We start from the raw sequence: 19240 nt of genomic DNA, 5'->3' as shown, positions 1-19240 counted from the left end.
TTTAGTGAAAGATTTTGGTAGCAGGCAACCTGTTTTTTAAAAAAGATTTATCGATTTATAGCGTAAGCATATCGATAGCCTTTTTGGGATACAAAGTATCGTGATACATCATCATTTCGATGTATTGTCACAGCCCTATTTGAAACCCTAACCAAGATTTGAAACCAACTTGAAAACCGCAACCCAAACTCAAACACAGACTCGAGCTCTGGTTATTGTATCACTGTCAATGGCAGCCAATGACTTAAAGACCTAAACCTGTTATAGTCAAATTAAATTCCAAACCTTTCTTGACAGTGAATGTAGAAATCTTAGACCTCTTTGGTTTGATACCTTCTCTTAGGTTCTAATACATACATTGAAACTCAAACCATGCCTTAGAACCACTCATTGAAACCCTAAAACTTTATTAAAAACCTGGTTTTAAATGCTTCACTTAGGCTTGAAACCTAAAGAATGCAATAAAACCCAAACCCAGATGACTTTAAACCCCAGGTTGAAACAATATTTTTACCATAATTTCATGATTCCCCCTGCATCTGTCAAACACTGAATATGTCAACATATATGACATTTGTCTTGATTTGTTTTGTCTCCCTCCAGATTCAAAACGCAGACGACGTCTTGATCACTCCGTTGGAAAAATTTCGCAAGGAGCAGATCGGTGTCGCCAAGGTAAGCAAAAGTGCCGCCGCGCACGAATTATGATTTGACGGCATTGCACTCTGCAGGATGATTTTAGCTTGACACCCCTGATTTGAACTTTCAACTCAATTTTGAAATTCAGATTCCAAACAAGGATTAGTGTTCGAAATTAGGGTTTCTTTCTAGGAATGAATTCAAATTGACACCGCAACTAGGATTAAGGTAAACCTGTGTTGAGTCCCTTTAAGGTCTGTGCCTATTTTGTCCGATTTTGCATGCCACTGATGTTGCCTTTATATTTCAAAGAAAAACATGTCCACTATGGTCTGGTTAGGTCTGTTTTTTCAGGACATCATAACCTTCATGTTTAAACTGTTGTTTCCGTCACTGACCAATTATAATCAACATTTTGGACCCAAAAAGACAGGGGGAAAAAAAAAAATCCCTCAAATCTTTGTCAAAATTTCCAACATTTATGTCCTATTGACAACCAATCATTCTCAGTGAATCATTTTGAAGCTTGATAATATTTATTTAACTTGTTAGGATAAACATTCAACTGAAAAAATAAGACTGAATTGTTTTATTTTTGATAATTCAATAGAAACAGCAGATATGATCATTGGCGTTTTGGCTTTTACACATACTATGGCCAAAAAGGTTATCTACTAGTCCTTCTCAAAAAATGATCATATTGTGATAAATATTATTATTATCTGTAATGTGTGATAAACATTAGACTTTCATATATTTTAGATGCATTACACACAATTGAAGTAGTTCAAGCCTTTTATTGTTTTAATATTGATGATTTTGGCAAAAAAAATCAGGAAAACCCAAAAATCCCTATCTCAAAAAATTAGCATATTTCATCCGACTAATACAAAAAAGTGTTTCATAATACAAAAAAAGTCTATCTTCAATTAATTATATGAGCTATGAACTCTTGGTCGGGAATCCTTTTGTGAAATGACTGCTTCAATGCGGCGTGGCATGGAGGCAATCAGCCTGTGGCACTGCTGAGGTGTTAAGGAGGCCCAGGATGCTTTGATAGCGGCTTTAAGCTCATTCACAGTGTTGGGTCTGGTGTCTCTCAACTTGCTCTTCACAATATCCCACAGATTCTCGATGGGGTTCAGGTCAGGAGAGTTGGCAGGCCAATTGTGCACAGTGATGCCATGGTCAGTAAACCATTGACCAGTGGTTTTACACTGTCAGCAGGTGCCAGGTCATGCTGAAAAATGAAATCTTCATCTCCATAAAGCTTTTCAGCAGATGGAAGCATGAAGTGCTCCAAAATCTCCTGATAGCTAGCTGCATTGACCCTGCCCTTGATCAAACACAGTGGACCAACACCAACAGCTGAGATGGCACCCCAGACCATCACTGACTGTGGGTACCCGACACTGGACTTGGGGCATTTTGGCATTTCCTTCTCCCCGGTCTTCCTCCAAACTCTGGCACCTGGATTTCTGATTAATGCAAAATTTGCTTTCATCTGAAAAAAGTACTTTGGACCACTGAGCAACAGTCCAGTGCTGCTTCTCTGTAGCCCAGATCAGGCACTTCTGCCATTTCCAGCACACACCTGAGCACAGTGACTCTGGATGTTTCTACTCCAGACTCAGTCCACTGTTTCTGCAGGTCCCCCAAGGTCTGGAATCGGCCCTTCTCCACAACCTTTCTCAGGGTACGGTCACCTCTTCTGGTTGTGCAGCGTTTCCTGACACACTTTTTCCTTCCCATTGAGTTGCGTTGATACAGCACTCTGGGAACAGCCTATTCGCTCAGAAATTTCTTTCTGTGTCTTAGCCTCTTGCTTAAGGGTGTCAATGATGGCCTTCTGGACAGCAGTCAGGTCGGCAGTCTTGCCCATGATTGCGGTTTTGAGTAATGAACCAGGCTTGGAGTTTTTAAAAGCCTCAGGAATCTTTCGCAGGGGTTTTGAGTTAATTCGTTGATTCAGATGATTAGGTTAGTAGCTTTTTTAGGGTACCTTTTCATGATATGCTAATTTTTTGATATAGGGATTTTTGTTTTTTCTAGACTTTTTTGCCCAAATCATCAATATTAAAACAATAAAAGGCTTGAACTACGTCAGTTGTGTGTAATAAATCTAAAATATATGAAAGTCTAATGTTTATCAGCACATTACAGAAAATAATGAACTTTACCACAATATGCTATTTTTTTTAGAAGGACTAGTACAGTCTTGGACTATGCCACTTTAACAGAAATTGTGTCAAAATTGAAGCCCACAACATGCTGCCTTGACATCCTTCCTTCAAACTTTTTCAAAACTGTTTTTCATTGCATAGCCCCAGACATACTTCAGATTATAAATACTTCTCTCCAAACAGGAGAGTTTCCTCAGACTTTAAACACTGCAGTAATTAAACCTCTCCTAAAAAAAAAAACCTAATCTGGATGCCTCAACCATTAGTAATTACAGGCCAATATCAAATCTGACATTCCTGGGGAAAATTATCGAAAGGGTTGTTTTCGAACAGATCCAGACTTTTATGATGCAAAACAATCTTTTTAACTCATTTCAGTCTGGATTTCGGCCACAACACAGCACTGAGACCGTGCTTATCAAAGTGCTAAATGATATTTGTCGGAATACCGATACAGGCAAATCATCTGTTCTGCTACTATTACATCTCAGCGCCGCATTCGACATGGTTGATCACAACATACTACTCAGCAGATTGGAACAGTGGGTAGGGCTTACTGACACTATTATTCAGTGGTTCACATCCTATTTACATGATAGAGATTTCTTTGTGTCAATCGGAAACCATCAGTCAGAACGAACCAAATTCACGTGTGGAGTCCCTCAAGGGTCAATTCTTGGACCACTCTTGTTTAACATCTATATGCTTCCCTTAGCTCAGATTATGGAACAGTATGACATCTCCTATCACACCTATGCAGATGACACACAACTGTACATTTCTGTGTCCCCACATGATTATAGTCCCTTAGTCTCCCTGAATAAATGCATTCATCAAATCAATGAATGGATGTGCCAGAATTTTCTCCGGTTAAATGTGGAGAAGACAGAAGTGATCATTTTTGGGCCAAAAAAAGGAAAGGTCAAAGATAAGCAGGCACCTTGGCACAATGTCACTTACAGCTGCAAATCAGGTCAGAAACCTTGGCGTAATTATTGACTCAGACCTAAAATTTGATAGCCATCTAAAGTCCGTCAGTAAATCTGCTTATTACCACCTAAAAAATATAGCCAGAATTAAGGGGCTTCTGACTCAACAAGACATGGAAAACTCATTTTCAGCAGATTGGACTATTGCAACGGTATATTTACAGGTCTTGATAAAAAAATCAGTCAGGAAGCTGCAGCTAGTACAGAATGCTGCAGCCAGAGTCCTCACAAATTCAAGGAAGCTGGACCACATTACACCGGTTATGTAATCGCTACACTGGCTTCCAGTGAGTCAGTGGATAGACTATAAAATACTACTGCTCGTCTACAAAACACTTAATGGCCTTGGACCAAAATACATGCTTGATTTGTTAGATTCCTATGAGACATCTAGACCCTTAAGGTCGTCTGGAACCGGTCTCCTGCATGTTCCGAGAACAAGAGCCAAGCAGGGTGAGGCAGCATTTAGTTATTATGCTCCTCACCTCTGGAACAAGTTACCTGAACGTCTGAAGTATGCTCAAACTGTTATCTCCTTTAAATCAGGGCTAAAAACGCTTTTGTTTAGCACCGCATATCCATAACTGTCTATATATTTCAATCTACCTGCTTTTTATTCCTCTTGTGCTTATATCCATTGCTGATTTCAATTATTAGTAGTAGTAGTTTTTGTTTTATTTTTATTTATTTTTTATTCTGTTTGTGATTAAATGCGATTTTTATGTATAATTTTATTTCCTATTTTGATTGTCTTGGTTTTTACGTTGTATTGATTTAAATGTGATTTTTATGATCTTCATGTGATGTAAAGCACTTTGAATTGCCTTGTGTTGAATTGTGCTATATAAATAAATTTGCCTTGCCTTGCCTACAGTCGACCAACAGTGCAAAATAATGGAAAAATATATATACCGTCTCACACAAAAAGAGTTTGAAGGATATGTCTTTGTGACCTTTTAAAAAGTAAGTATTTTTCACACTATAAGGCGCACCTGACTATAAGCCGCCACCCACCAAATTTGACACAAAAACGGCATTTGTTCATAGATAAGCCGCACTGGACTATAAGCCATAGTCGTCCTCACTGTATTATGAGTGTCTATCATAAGACCAAATGAACCACCATGAAACTTTGAACCAATTTGCTCCCAAACTTCATTGCTTCAAGATGTTTCATTTGGCCATAACTGCTCCCTTGGGGGAGACAGTCATGCCTCCTAGCATGCATTGCAGCGCTACATATGTAAATAACAATCAAAATTCATGTTCTGTCCTAATTATTGCTTCGGTTACTGTTCCAGTTGTTTCATTAATTACTAGTTATGGTACTTGGTTACACATTATTTGACAGTGGTGCCAAAAGACTGTCATTAGACAATCATAATTATAATATGACACTGTCATGAGCAATAATGAATGCTTATAACATATGCCATTTAGTGTTATCCCACAAATTATCTCACTTTTGAGTGGATGTAAAAGATCTGAACTGGACATAAACGTTAGTGTTAGTGACATAGTGTTAGTTAGTGACATAATTTGCCAGATGACACTTAATGACATCTTTCGTAAGCAATCAGTAATGCCCATCATAGTGTCATTTCATAATTATGACGGTGTTATTACAGTTTTATGACACCGCTTTTAAGTGTTACCCATTAATCCAAATAAATCAACAAATAAGCCGCACTGGACTATAAGCCGCAGGGTACAAAGTGAAGGAAAAAATGTAGCGGCTTATAGTCCGAAAATTACGGTACGTACATACAATCAAGCTTCATGAACACACACATCTATTGACAAATTCAAAAGATTGATTGTAGAAAGTCAGTGGTTATGGTCAGTTTTGTGTTGTGATATCAAATCACGGCTTCAAGATAGTACAAGGATTTTGCTGTTCTTTGGTGGAGGTCACAAAGTAAATAATGCATACGCCATCTCAGATCTTCTGCGTGTCATGAAAAAGATGTCTGAGATGCTGCGGTGGACTCACGAGGGTCAAAACCAAATAACGACACGCCGAAAGGCCGAAGCGAGCTCAGCGAGTCGGCAGGGAGTCACGGGAACAACCGCAAACGAGGCGAAAGCCTCCAAATGAAAGGCGCGCTGGTTTCAGAGCAGCAAAGCAACTCTGCTCTTTAGAAGTCAAGCTCACGGTTGCCCTGCAGCAAGCACTCGCTCGCAAATCAATCCTGCGTGTCCGCTCGGGTGTGGAGCACGTAACCGGATTAGAGTAATCTGATTAGAAAAAATGGCTAATACTATAAATTAGATACTTTCGGGTTGGCACAATAAGATCAGCGAGGCTTTAAAATAGGAAATGCTGGTCTGCAGGATTGAGAAAAAGCATCCTTGGAAAGAATGACAACCGAGCAGAAGTATTTATAAATTCAATTAGGGCAGTCAAAAGTCATCACTTTCATAGTCGATTAATTAGCAATTATGTCTACAGTTTGTCAATTAACCAGCTCTCGTATAAATCAGTTTACTGTTATATTACTCTGGGTTTAACATTTTAGCAGTAAATGTGCATTGTAACTATGAGTAATCGACCGAAAATCCTATCGATTAATCGAGTAATCGGATGATTTTTTTTTTTTTTTTTTTTTTTAGGTAAAGAGAAATTCTAAATATACATGAGAAAAAAAAGACATTTAATCCAATATTGAACCATTTTCAGTCAATGTCTTTATTTTCAATGTACATTGTTGAAAACAGCCAACAATTGCATCTCAGATGTGACTAGAAAAAAAATTCACTGCTTTCACTCAAAAAACTTATAGATTGAAGCGGTATGCAATGTTAAGAGTCTTGTTAGCTCGAATTGCTGTGTCCAGCCGCTGTTACTCTGCTGCTCTCTGTGAACTTAAGTGTCTGTGTCACGTGACTGTGACGTAGCCGGTAACACGCTCGGCCAAATGGACACACAAGTTTCGTGGTTGAATTATGTTATATACTGTAATAAAGGGTCACCACAAGATCTTATTTAAAAAAAAAAACATTTCTTACCTAAAAATGTAATTACGCTTGATAACACACATCACATGAAAGCTACGTGTTTTTCCCACGTGTTTCAATTAGGGCTGTCAAAATTATCGCGTTAACGGGCGGTAATTGATTTTTAAAAATTAATCACATTAGAATATTCGACGCAATTAACGCACATGCCCCGCTCAAACAGATTAAAATGTCAGCACAGTGCCATGTCCACTTGTTACTAGTGTTTTGTCGCCCTGTGCTGGCGCTTGGGTGCGACTGATTTTATGGGTTTAAGCAACATGAGCATTGTGTAATTATTGACATCAACAATAGTGAGCAACTAGTTTATTTTTTCATTGAAAATTTTACAAAATGTATTAAAACGAAAACATTAAGAGGGGTTTTAATATAAAATTTCTATAACTTGTACTAACATTTATCTTTTAAGAACTAGAAGTCTTTCTATCCATGGATCACTTTAACATAATGTTAATGTTAATGCCACCTTGTTGATTTATTGTTATAATAAACAAATACAGTACTTATGTACAGTATGTTGAATGTATATATCCGTCTTGTGTCTTATCTTTCCATTCCAACAATAATTTACAGAAAAATATGGCATATTTTATAGATGGTTTGAATTGTGATTAATTACGATTAATTAATTTTTAAGCTGTGATTAACTCGATTAAAAATTTTAATCATTTGACAGCCCTAGTTTCAATTGAATTTCCATTTGTGTCAAGCTATTTTTAAGTTCTAGTTAAATTTTAAGTTAGTCTAAACTGTAAGTACTGGTGGCATTTTGAGTTTTTGCAGTGTTCAAAATAAATGTACCTGTTGTATTGGAGCACATTAGGGACCAGTGCTACTTGGTGTTTTATTCAGCAATGACTAATGAGCTAAAACTGATAGTTCGCTTTATTATGTTTTAATTTTACACCCTCATCACTCTACAGCACTGTTTTTTTACAGATTAAATAAAGCCTGTATGTAAGACACGTTAGCCATGCATCGACAGTGGTCATAATTAGGCCTGTCACGATAACAAATTTTAGTGGGCGATAAATTATCTCATAAATTATTGCGATATGCGATATTATTGCGCCCCCCCAAAAAATAAAAAAAATTTAACCGATTTACAATAACGCAGTGAGAATACAGTATATATTTATAGACCAAAAACACCCATTTAAACGCAATAAATGTTTTCTTTTAAATTAAAAAAATACCTTTTAAGAAATCACAACTAAAAACAATAGACCATGCCTCTTTCAAGTAAAATACAACAATATTAATACCGCACAGAAACACATAATAAATAAAATGTCTTTTTTCAAGAAAAAATAAAATTGCACTTAATAACTGAAGCATTTAGGCACATAGGTATAAAGTTGCAGTAACAGTAATTGCACTTCAACAACAACAGAGAAAAATAGACTAAGTTACAGTAACAAAAATTTGGCTCCAAAAGGTATCAAATAATACTAAATAGAGGTAAAACGGTCTCATTTCTTCAGCAATGTAGCAGACTTCACTTTCCGTGAGGAGACCTATTTTGCGCGGTGTCGTCTGTATTTCTCACATCAGGCGAACACCTCTAATTGTCAATTAATGACGTGACGAGGAGGCTCCGCTTGTTGCGATGCAGTTTTCCTACTAAGCAGTGAAAACTGGAGAGGGTGATAGTGTTTCAAATGAGCATGTAGATTTTTTCCTTTGGTCATCTTTGTTGAAACAACCTCCAGAAACATTTTGCTGACTGGTTCGTCCTCTTCCTCACGCCGCTCACTCATTGCTGTGCGCCAACAGTGCACTCGGCCCTGCCTCCCTCCATTGAATGACGGTCACTCAAACTCAAATATATAAAACGCACATACCCAGAAGTCAATAAAACAGAGTAAGTCCACATCCCAGCATGTTACGTAGTTGGCAACAAGGAAGCTGAACTTTAAACAGCGCTGTCAAGCACGTCTGCCACACATCTGCCGCAAGCGCGTACGCACGCGCGTTCGTACGTGCACGCGAGGCGATAAATCGCAGTGGGAAAATTACCGTCTTCATTTTTATATACCGCGCGATAAATGGAATTATTGCATATTGCGACAGGCTTGGTCATAATCAATAGAAACCTAGCCCTCCGAAGAGCTAACGTTACGTGAGCGAGTGACAGTAACGTTATATTTATTAGCGCACTAACTAAGCCTGTCGCAATATGCAATAATTCCATTTATCGCGCGATATATAAAAATGAAGGCGGTAATTTTTCCGCTGCGATTTATCGCCTCGCGTGCACGTGCGTGCGTGCGTGCGGCAGACGTGCTGTTAAAAGTTCGGATTCCTCGTTACCAACTGCGCAAAATGCATCTTCGTTCCAGGTCCGGCAAAAACTAGCGCCGGAGCCAATCGTTCCCATTATATCCTGTTGTTGTACGTATACCGGCCGCATCAGTGCTCCGGAGTGACTGTGGACCATCTACAGCGTGCCGGTGTTGTTGACGGGTGGGCGCTCCCGTCAGGAGTGACATTTCACGCGGGTGGCTATTTTTCAGCACAACGCCGGATATTTACAACAAAGTCCGCCAAAACATTGTTACCGACTAGGCTGCTACGAACAACCTCGCTTTGACAATAAACAGCTGAATGAAATTAAGAGCGCTGTGTCATATGCTGGAGTTGTGTAGTAATGAGTAGACGTGACTTCAGCGGCGCTTGCCAACTTTTTTTATGCGCGCACATACTAGATATCATGAAAAGGCAAACTAGATGTGCTACGTCCCATGCCATTGGCTACGTGAGCACAGAGTGATTATGGGTTATGTAGTCCATATACTACATCGATGAATTCTAAACTGTCATGACTGAATGGAAGTTAAGAAGGCCAAATCATTCCATACCAGTGACTACAGATAATGTTGCAAATATTGTTAATTCAGTACGTGACACAGATGGATTCGGACCACAAATAGGATGTTTTGCTCATGTAGTAAACCTAGCTGCTAAGAAAGCTGTAGCAATCAACAGTGTGCCTTGCCTCACTTTACAAACAGTAAAAATTGTTCTCAGCACTTTTGTACAAACATTTTTCAGATCAGTAAGAAGTAAGCACATACAGTAAATATTATGCACTAAAATGCATGTTTATATGATGGCAAAAAAACAAAAAAAAACAAAAACAACCCGAAACAAAACATATAATTGTTTTTTTTTTTTTTTTTTTACAGAGCATTAAATATATTGAATCGGATCGAAAATCGTGACCCCCGTATCAAAAATCGTACCGAACCGTGACTTAACTGTATTGTTGCATCCCTATGGAACACCATTGCAGAAGCTATGACGGGAAAAGTTTTCATTTGCCTAAATGCTTAAGTTATTAAGTGCAATTTTTTTTCTCTCTTTTTTTTTTAGACACATTTTATTTATTCTGTGGTGCTGTGCGGTATCTATATTGTTGTTTTTTTACTTAAGAGGCATGGTCTATTGCTTTTAGTTGTGATTTCTTAAAAAGTATTTTTGAATGTATCTATTAATATATACTGTATTCTCACTGTGTTATTGTAAATTGGTTTTTAAAAAAAATGGGGGGGGGGGCGCAATAATATCGCATATCGCAATAATTTATGAGAATAATTATCGCACACTAATATTTGTTATCGCGACAGGCCTAGCACTAACGCTGCCCAGACGCGGCCGTGTCTATCATTTGGCATCTAGTCCTAAATGCATGCGATATCTATGAGACGCATCGGACACTACCTGCTACCACACTAGCATCATGCGGGCGTAGTTTTTAGCAACATCGGCGTAGTTTGTAGCGGCTGTTGGCTGCAGTAATTTTTTTTTTTTTAATTGCTTCTTCCTCTATGCACGTGACGCCTGCGCGTTGTCCTGCATTAAAAGTAGTCCGGGCAAAACGTGATGCTTAGAGCTGGCAAAATGAAACGATTCCTCAAGGTGAATAAAATTACTCTGATCAGTTTTTAACCTCGAGTTAATCGAGTTGCTCGAGCATTCGTTTCAGCTCTAATTGTAACCATAAAAATGTTGGAGTTAGAATACTATACCTGAACTATTATTTTTGTTCATTGGCTGCCATCCTCCCATTTAAAATGGATTTGGTGAAATTCACAGCAGAAGGATGATTACACTCCACATTGTTGGACGTGTATCACTATCATATGTGTAGCTGGCGGCCATCTTGGGTTGAGTGACGAGCGGTTGGGTGATTCTCCTTAAAGCTATGCATTACGGTCATAAAGGGCATTTACCAAAGCTAGCTTCGAATAGCAGAATGCTATGAGTATGCTATCAGTATTTTTTTTTTTCATCAACAGTTTGAGTTCCCGAATATTTTATTTACAGTCAAAAAATCAAATTGATTATTGTTTAAAAACGTGTAATATTACACTTTATGGTAATGATCACCTTTGGTGGGGAAGTAGGCATATATAAAAACATACTATTAACAATATCAAAAAAGCCCAAACAATGTTGCCAGGTAGCAGTCTTTTGTCTAGTCTTCTTTTTGGTTCATTATGGGTCAGAATAATTTCATTTAAATAAAATGAAATAAAAACCACTCTGATTATGACATAGTACAGTGGGGCAAATAAGTATTTGGTCAACCACCAATTGTGCAAGTTCTCCTACTTGAAAAGTTTAGAGAGGCCTGTAATTGTCAACATGGGTAAACCTCAACCATGAGAGACAGAATGTGGGGAGAAAAACCCCAGAAAATCACATTGTTTGATTTTTAAAGAATTTATTTCCAAATTAGAATGGAAAATAAGTATTTGGTAACCTTCAAACAAGCAAGATTTCTGGCTGTCAAAAAGGTCTAACTTCTTCTAACGAGGTCTAACGAGGCTCCACTCGTTACCTGTATTAATGGCACCTGTTTTAACTCATTATCGGTATAAAAGACACCTGTCCACAGTCTCAGTCAGTCAGTCACACTCCAAACTCCACTATGGCCAAGACCAAAGAGCTGTCGAAGGACACCAGAGACAAAATTGTAGACCTGCACCAGGCTGGGAAGACTGAATCTGCAATAAGTAAAACGCTTGGTGTAAAGAAATCAAAAGCAATTATTAGAAAATGGAAGACATACAAGACCACTGATAATCTCCCTCGATCTGGGGCTCCATGCAAGATCTCACCCCGTGACGTCAAAATGATAACAAGAACGGTGAGCAAAAATCCCAGAACCACACGGGGGGACCTAGTGAATGACCTTCAGAGAGCTGGGACCACAGTAACAAAGGCTAGTATCAGTAACACAATGCGCCGCCAGGGACTCAAATCCAGCACCACCAGACGTGTCCCCCTACTGAAGAAAGAACACGTCCAGGCCCGTCTGCGGTTTGCCAGAGAACATTTGGATAATCCAGAAGAGGACTAGGATAATGTGTTATGGTCAGATGAAACCAAAATAGAACATTAGGTAGAAACATAGGTTCTCGTGTGTGGAGGAGAAAGAATATTGAATTGCATCCGAAGAACACCATACCCACTGTGAAGCATGGGGGTGGAAACATCATGCTTTGGGGCTGTTTTTCAGCAAAGGGACCAGGACGACTGATCTGTGTAAAGGAAAGAATGAATGGGGCCATTTATCGAGAGATTTTGAGTGAAAATCTCCTTGCATCAGCAAGGGCATTGAAGATGAGACGTGGCTGGGTCTTTCAGTATGACAATGATCCCAAACACACAGCCAGGGCAACAAAGGAGTGGCTCAGTAAGAAGCATTTCAAGGTCCTGTAGTGGCCTAGCCAGTCTCCAGATCTCAACCCCATAGAAAATCTGTGGAGGGAGTTGAAAGTCCGTGTTGCCCAACGACAGCCCCAAAACATCACTGGTGTAGAGGAGATCTGCATGGAGGAATGGGCCAAAATACCAGCAACAGTGTGTAAAAAGCCTGTGAAGAGTTACAGAAAACGTTTGGCCTCCGTTATTGCCAACAAAGGGTACATAACAAAGTACTGAGATGAACTTTTGGTATTGACCAAATACTTATTTTCCACCACGATTTGCAATTAATTTATTTAAAAATCAAACAATGTGATTTTCTGGATTTTTTTGTCCAGATTCTGTCTCTCATGGTTGCGGTTTACCCTTGTTGACAATTACAGGCCTCTCTAATATTTTCAAGTGGGAGAACTTGCACAATTAGTGGTTGACTAAATACTTATTTGCCCCACTGTAACTGTGCTGAGAGAAAGAAATACCATTGGTTACAAACATTCAATCAAACATTGTAAGTAGTTACTCACAAAGTTACTCATTGTTTGAGTATTCTCTTCACCAAATGCTTTTTTACTTATACTTGAGTACATTTTTTGGATAACTACTTTTACTTGGTTAATATAAGTAACGCTACTCTTACTTGATTAAAATTTTGGCTACTCTCCCCAACTCTGTACGCATTGCATCGGTACATTATTTAATAGTTGAATAATTTTAGTAACTCGAGTTAAAAAATTGATCAATTTTCTCCGCCTCGAGGAATCGTTTAATTTTGCCAGCTCTAAGCATGACTTTTTGCCCGTACTAGATTTAATGTGGCACAACGTCACATACGTGGAGGAAGAAGGGAGAAGCAGCGGATATATTTGATTTTAAGCACACATGAATATAGAGGTAACGTCGAAGAAGCCAAAGAAAGTGAAGAGAAAACCACCAACAAAAAGCAGCAAATGTCAAAAAGTGTGGGAGCATTTCAAGCTGGAGACCAAGGCGAACACTCTTTCATGTACAGTATTCACTGTAAGAGCGATTGCATAACACGCATTCCGCCTTTTAATCAAAAGATAGGCATGAGACATTTACTGTACCACTTTTTAAGTTCATAAGAAAGAAGTGTCAGAAAAAAGTCCTCTAAGACACATTAATCTTCCAGATGCCAACTTTTCAGTGGAGCTCTTTAGCTCCATCCCTCTTCCTTGACTGCACTTCTCTGTGTTATTATTGCACATGTTTACAGAGGAGCTCTTTAAAAGCCCACAATCCACGTCACTCCCGCTCGCTGCGCTTCCTCCTAATGGCCTTCTTCCCCCGTATCGCCAAACATTAGCCCAAACTGGAGGAAGGCAGATAAAACAGCGGTGACTTTTCCATGCGGTCGTCCCGGCCCCCTCCCCTTTCGTGCAACCCCTTCCAGTTAGCGCCTTATTTGGCTGCACAGTAATCCCTGGAGGTCACGTATGGATGCTTGCACTTGGCAAGCACTGAGGCATGACGCTAGCGCCGCACCGGCGCAGAGGCTACAACTTTGCTGGGAAATCCACATGCGACCCGTGACAGCTTCTTAAGGAACGCGGTTGGCATAACAATTGTAAATACACAAAGGACGTGCAAGTTGGGGAAAAAGGACTGACTTGATGGTTTAATTTAGTGCTGCAACAATTAATCGATTAACTCGAGTATTCGATTAGAAAAAAATATTCGAATTAAATTTTGTTGCTTCGAGTATTCCTTTAATTAAAGTGATGTTGTATTGGTTTATTTTGAAACTGATTGCATGTAGTTTCATTGATTTGGGTGGCAACAATGAATATGATATAACTCATTTCTCATGGCTGAAACCAGCTGCTCCTTGTTAAGACCACCATTAGCCAAATGTTTGTTTAAGCTACTGTTTTTTAATGCATTCATGATTTAGTTTATAGGTATATTTGACCTTTTTTGTTGTTGTTGTTGTTTTTTTTTTGTTTTTTGTTTTTTGGGGGTGTGTGTGGAATATGTCGCAAATCGCATTTTATAGCATTTAAGCTTGCAGACTTTTTCTGTGTAAGTTCGCCAATTGTTCTCTTGTTGTACATAGATCCTCATTTTATTTTATTTTTTTAATACCGTTTTAGGCTCAGCTCAGGTATTTTAATTTTTCATGTTCCTTATCCGATTACTCGATTATTCGAACTAACTAGTCCACCGATTGCAGCACCACTTGCAGCTATCCATTATTTAACTACAGTGGTATGAAAAATTATCTGATACTTTTGGAATTTCTCACATTTCTGCATAAAATCACCATCAAATGTGATCGGATCCTTGTCAAAAAGACAGATGTAAAAACAGTGTCTGCTTTAACTAAAACCACCCAAACATTTATAGGTTTTCATATTTTAACTCATTTGCTCCCAAAAATGTGTAAATATGTTCTATTTTTAAATGCTTCATTGTCCCAAAAACGTATTTATACGTCTTTTGCGTTTTTTTTTTGTTTTTTTTTACAAGAAGCATCTAGAGCTTCAGATCTATCTAAGAAACAAATAACAAAGCTCAAAACCTATTTCAAAGCAATAAAACTGGCCACTGGAGGGCAGTAGCGCATTTGGACGCTCGGGATGCCAGGCGATGGACGACCGAGCAAAACGACTGGGACCACAAGTGCAGTGGGCTCGCCGAGCAGACCCCACAGCGACTAAAAAAAAAATCCATCTTTATGAGACAGACAACGATGAGGGAAAAGTTTACCCGGCTGACGCGGCGACAACATCGTCATCTCAGCGACAACAGCATCATCTCTCATTTAGCCATCTGTAAATAAATTGTTACTTTGCTATCAAAAGCTCTATTTGTCTTGTTCTTTGATTTTTTTTGTTAAAGGAAAACATTATTCAGATGTTTGGGATGTCACAAAACCAAAAAATAGCTGTGTTAAAGTTATGTTTGAAATGTATGTGTTTGCAAAAAGCTAATTTTCTCCGTTTTTTCATCAGAAATTGGAAAATTGCTCAAACTAAGCTATTTTCTAATGCTGATTTCTAAACAATGGAAAAAGATATCAACTTACTTTTTTTCTGCTGAAAGATGAGAGTCTAATCTTTCTTGGGTTCCATGTTTATATAGCAGTAGAACTGAATTTTCTGTTGGCCTTGCAAAATCAGTCAAAATCCAGTAAAACGAAGGGTCTTGCTCTGGTTAAAATGGCTGGGAGTGAATGAGTTAATGAGGATAGCATGCAAACAATGACAGAAGGGGGAAAATAAGTAAGTGAACCATCACATTTAATATTTTGTGGCCCCCCCTTTACCCACTTTACCCCTCATGAATTCTTTAATTAATCACGTTAAAATATTTGACGCATTTAACGCATGCATGTAATGACCCGCTCATGCATTGCCTCAAACAGATTACAATGACGCCGTTTTTAAACATTGAGAGCTAATAGGGAGAGAAATCCGAGTGGACACAGGCGTTCATTGGACCGCGCCTTTAATTGGGATAAGCTTTGGTAGCTCTGTCATAACAAACATAACTATTGTGCCGAGCTATGTGGGGAAGGATGACAGGATATGAGCTTTTCCTTAACACGTTCAATTGAACACAATGCAGAACATATACCATTTGCAGCCACCACTGACAGTCATGGTTGCCCCAACTTCCCATCATGCATTTGGGCGGAACAGTTAAGCCGCTACAGTATCATTTAGTAAAAGCACAACAACAAAAATATTCCTATCTCTCAAAAAAATAATGTTCACAAAAAGAAAAGCGCTCAGTGCAAAGAGAACTGACATTCCCAATCAAAATAACTCTGCTAAAAATACACATAAAACTTAGTCAGACTTTGCCTTGGCTAGATTTCTAATTCATTTAAAACTTGCCATGGACACCTTCTGGTGTATTTCTATCACTACCTTTTGTAGTTAAAGACAACTGTGGAAGAACGGCAGGGAGCCCATGTGACATTCCGCTCGGCAACGTCAACAATTTCGAGCTATTAGTTTATTTTTTTGATAGAAAATTTTACAAATTTTATTAAAACAAAAACATTAAGAAGGGTTTTAATATAAAGTTACAATAACTTGTACTCACATTTTTCTTTTAAGAACTACAAGTCTTTCTATCCGTCGATCCCTTTGACAGAAAGAATGTTAATAATGTTAATGCCATCTTGTGGATTTATTGTTATAATAAACAAAGACAGTACTTATTTACAGTATTTGATACACTGCCAATGGGTTTTCCCATTGGCAGTGTATCAAATACTTGTTCTCCCCACTGTGTGTGTATACTGGACTGTCTCAGAAAATTAGAATACACAATATTCTAATTTTTTGAGACAGTCCTGTGTATATATACAGGACTGTCTCAGGAAATTAGAATACACAATATTCTAATTTCCTGAGACAGTCAGGAAATTAGAATATTGTGTATTCTAATTTCCTGAGACAGTCAGGAAATTAGAATATTGTGTATTCTAATTTCCTGAGACAGTCCTGTATATATACACAGGACTGTCTCAAAAAATTAGAATATTGTGTATTCTAATTTTCTGAGACAGTCCAGTATATATATACTGTATATATATATACAGTGGTACCTCTACATACGATCACTTCGACACACGATCTTTTCGACATCCGACGTAAAATTTGAGCCGCCATTTGTTTCTACATCCGACGAGTTGCTCGAAATACGACGACATGACAGCACTGCAAACGAACGCACGGTGGATTTTCTTGTGTGAGAAATCAACACAGTTTTCAAAAAAAGTTGATACAGTTGGAGAAACAAGGAAAAAAGTGATGCTTACCTTTGAAATGAAGATGCAAGTTATAGAAAAATATGAGCTTGGTGTGCGCGTCCCTGAACTGGCTCAACAATACAGCTCCATGGTCCTCTTCCGACCACCGTTCGCCACTATTTGTAAGTTAAGGTGACAATTATTATTGTGGTAACATTGCCAAGGAAATCGCCACCTTCGTCACGTTTTTATCATTTATTTAAGAACTTATCCAACACAAAACGCCCATCGTCTTAAGCAGTTGACTGCTCGCAAGAAAACGAAAGTATTATCTCTACCGCACTGACCTATCTCACTGAGACGTCAGCTTCGCGGTGCGTTCAGGGACAGTAAAAAGTGTCCGCCATATTAGAATCCGATTCGTTACATTATTTACAGGAATAATTATTAATTATTCTTATTATTATTATATTATTCTGAGTTATTTATTTATAACTTATTTGTTTTTCTATGTTTAATTGCCATTTGTAACAGTGCCAGCAGTATTTATTAGGAATTTAGTGTATGTTTTTAGGCTTTGGAACGAATTAATGGAATTATAATGTATTCCTATGGGAAAATCCTGCTCGACATACGACCATTTCGACTTACAAACAAGGTCCTGGAACGAATTAAATTCGTATGTAGAGGTACCACTGTATATATATATGTAACCCCTGTGTCAGCGCCGCCCTGCGTTCCGCTCCCACCTCTGACTAGGCCGGGACGCGAACCCGCGCGCCAACGACGCTTCCACTCGGCAGGCAAGATCGGTAACCACTACACCAATAAGCTCGAGCCAACGGCACAGCCGCTAGCGATCTTACATGAAGGAATCGGCAGGGAGGTTTCCACGCTCCACATGGACCTGGGTGCACCCGTTACATTCACCCCCCGAAACCTTCGCTGCCGATCCGGGTACACGGCACCATTGTAACCCCTGTGTCAGCGCCGCCCCGCGTTCCGCTCCCACCTCTGACTAGGCCGGGACGCGAACCCGCGCGCCAACGACGCTTCCACTCGGCAGGCAAGATCGGTAACCACTACACCAATAAGCTCGAGCCAACGGCACAGCCGCTAGCGATCTTACATGAAGGAATCGGCAGGGAGGTTTCCACGCTCCACATGGACCTGCGTGCACCCGTTACATATATATATATATGTATTGCAGAAAACACTCAGGTGACTTGAAGTTGATGTGTGTTACATCATTGGAAAGCTTAAAATCTCAATTTTCTGAGCAGGAGGACATTTAAAATAAATTTGTTTTTTTTTTAAACAGCAAAACCCTATCTGGAGGTGAGAGCACGCGAGAGCAGAATTACAGACACCATGACTTTAATTGAGATATTATCGCGTACTTACCTTGTTTCGATCCAAAAACTCCATGTTGCAGGTATCACCGAGTGTCAGGACACAGATGTGAATGGCCACAGCTGGATTTTTTGGGTATTTATGGTTGAAACATGGTAATATAACAAGGGTTGCGATGCAGAAATCGCAGACATCGAGGAGTGGTTGAGATTTTCTTTTTCATATATTTACCCTTTTAAACATTTTTTTTCTTTCAATTTTTCAATTTTTCTTTGTTTGGATCAATTATTTATCATCTAACAGGAGAAAATGCGACAGTAACAAAAAAATACAATTAAGCGATAGTTACGAGGTAGATATACGTGACTTTTTTACAGACACCATGTTTTTCATTGTGACGTAATTTGTTTAAAAGTTATTTTTTAAGGTTGTTTTTTTTTGTGTGTGTGTGTTTTTTTTGTTTTTTTTTTTTTAAACGGGGGTTTTCAGGGTAAAACGGACAATTTGAAAATAGTTTGGGGGCTGAACGCGCCATGAATCTGCTATGGCAGCTTCTAGACATATTGGTCCATCAAACACAACAGTTTTTTTTTGGCTTAAAATGCACCAGTTTCTTTTAA

The 19240-nt window shown here is 38.7% G+C and overlaps 1 protein-coding gene across 7 annotated transcripts in view; it reads left to right on the top strand.

Moving 5' to 3' along the window:
* The window catches only part of LOC130916974 (rho GTPase-activating protein 42-like), a 247007-nt gene that overhangs the window by 127110 nt on the left and 100657 nt on the right, over positions 1-19240 (top strand). For all 7 annotated transcript variants that reach the window (XM_057837983.1, XM_057837982.1, XM_057837981.1 and 4 more), the window contains one exon: positions 604-675. In XM_057837983.1, the coding sequence (XP_057693966.1) occupies positions 604-675 (72 nt within the window). The remainder of the gene's footprint in view (positions 1-603; positions 676-19240) is intronic.

The sequence above is a fragment of the Corythoichthys intestinalis genome, chromosome 6 (genome assembly GCF_030265065.1).
Source record: "Corythoichthys intestinalis isolate RoL2023-P3 chromosome 6, ASM3026506v1, whole genome shotgun sequence".
Classification (NCBI taxonomy): Eukaryota; Metazoa; Chordata; class Actinopteri; order Syngnathiformes; family Syngnathidae; genus Corythoichthys; species Corythoichthys intestinalis.
Note: the sequence above shows the minus strand (reverse complement) of the source record. Positions and strands in the feature narration are given on the sequence as shown.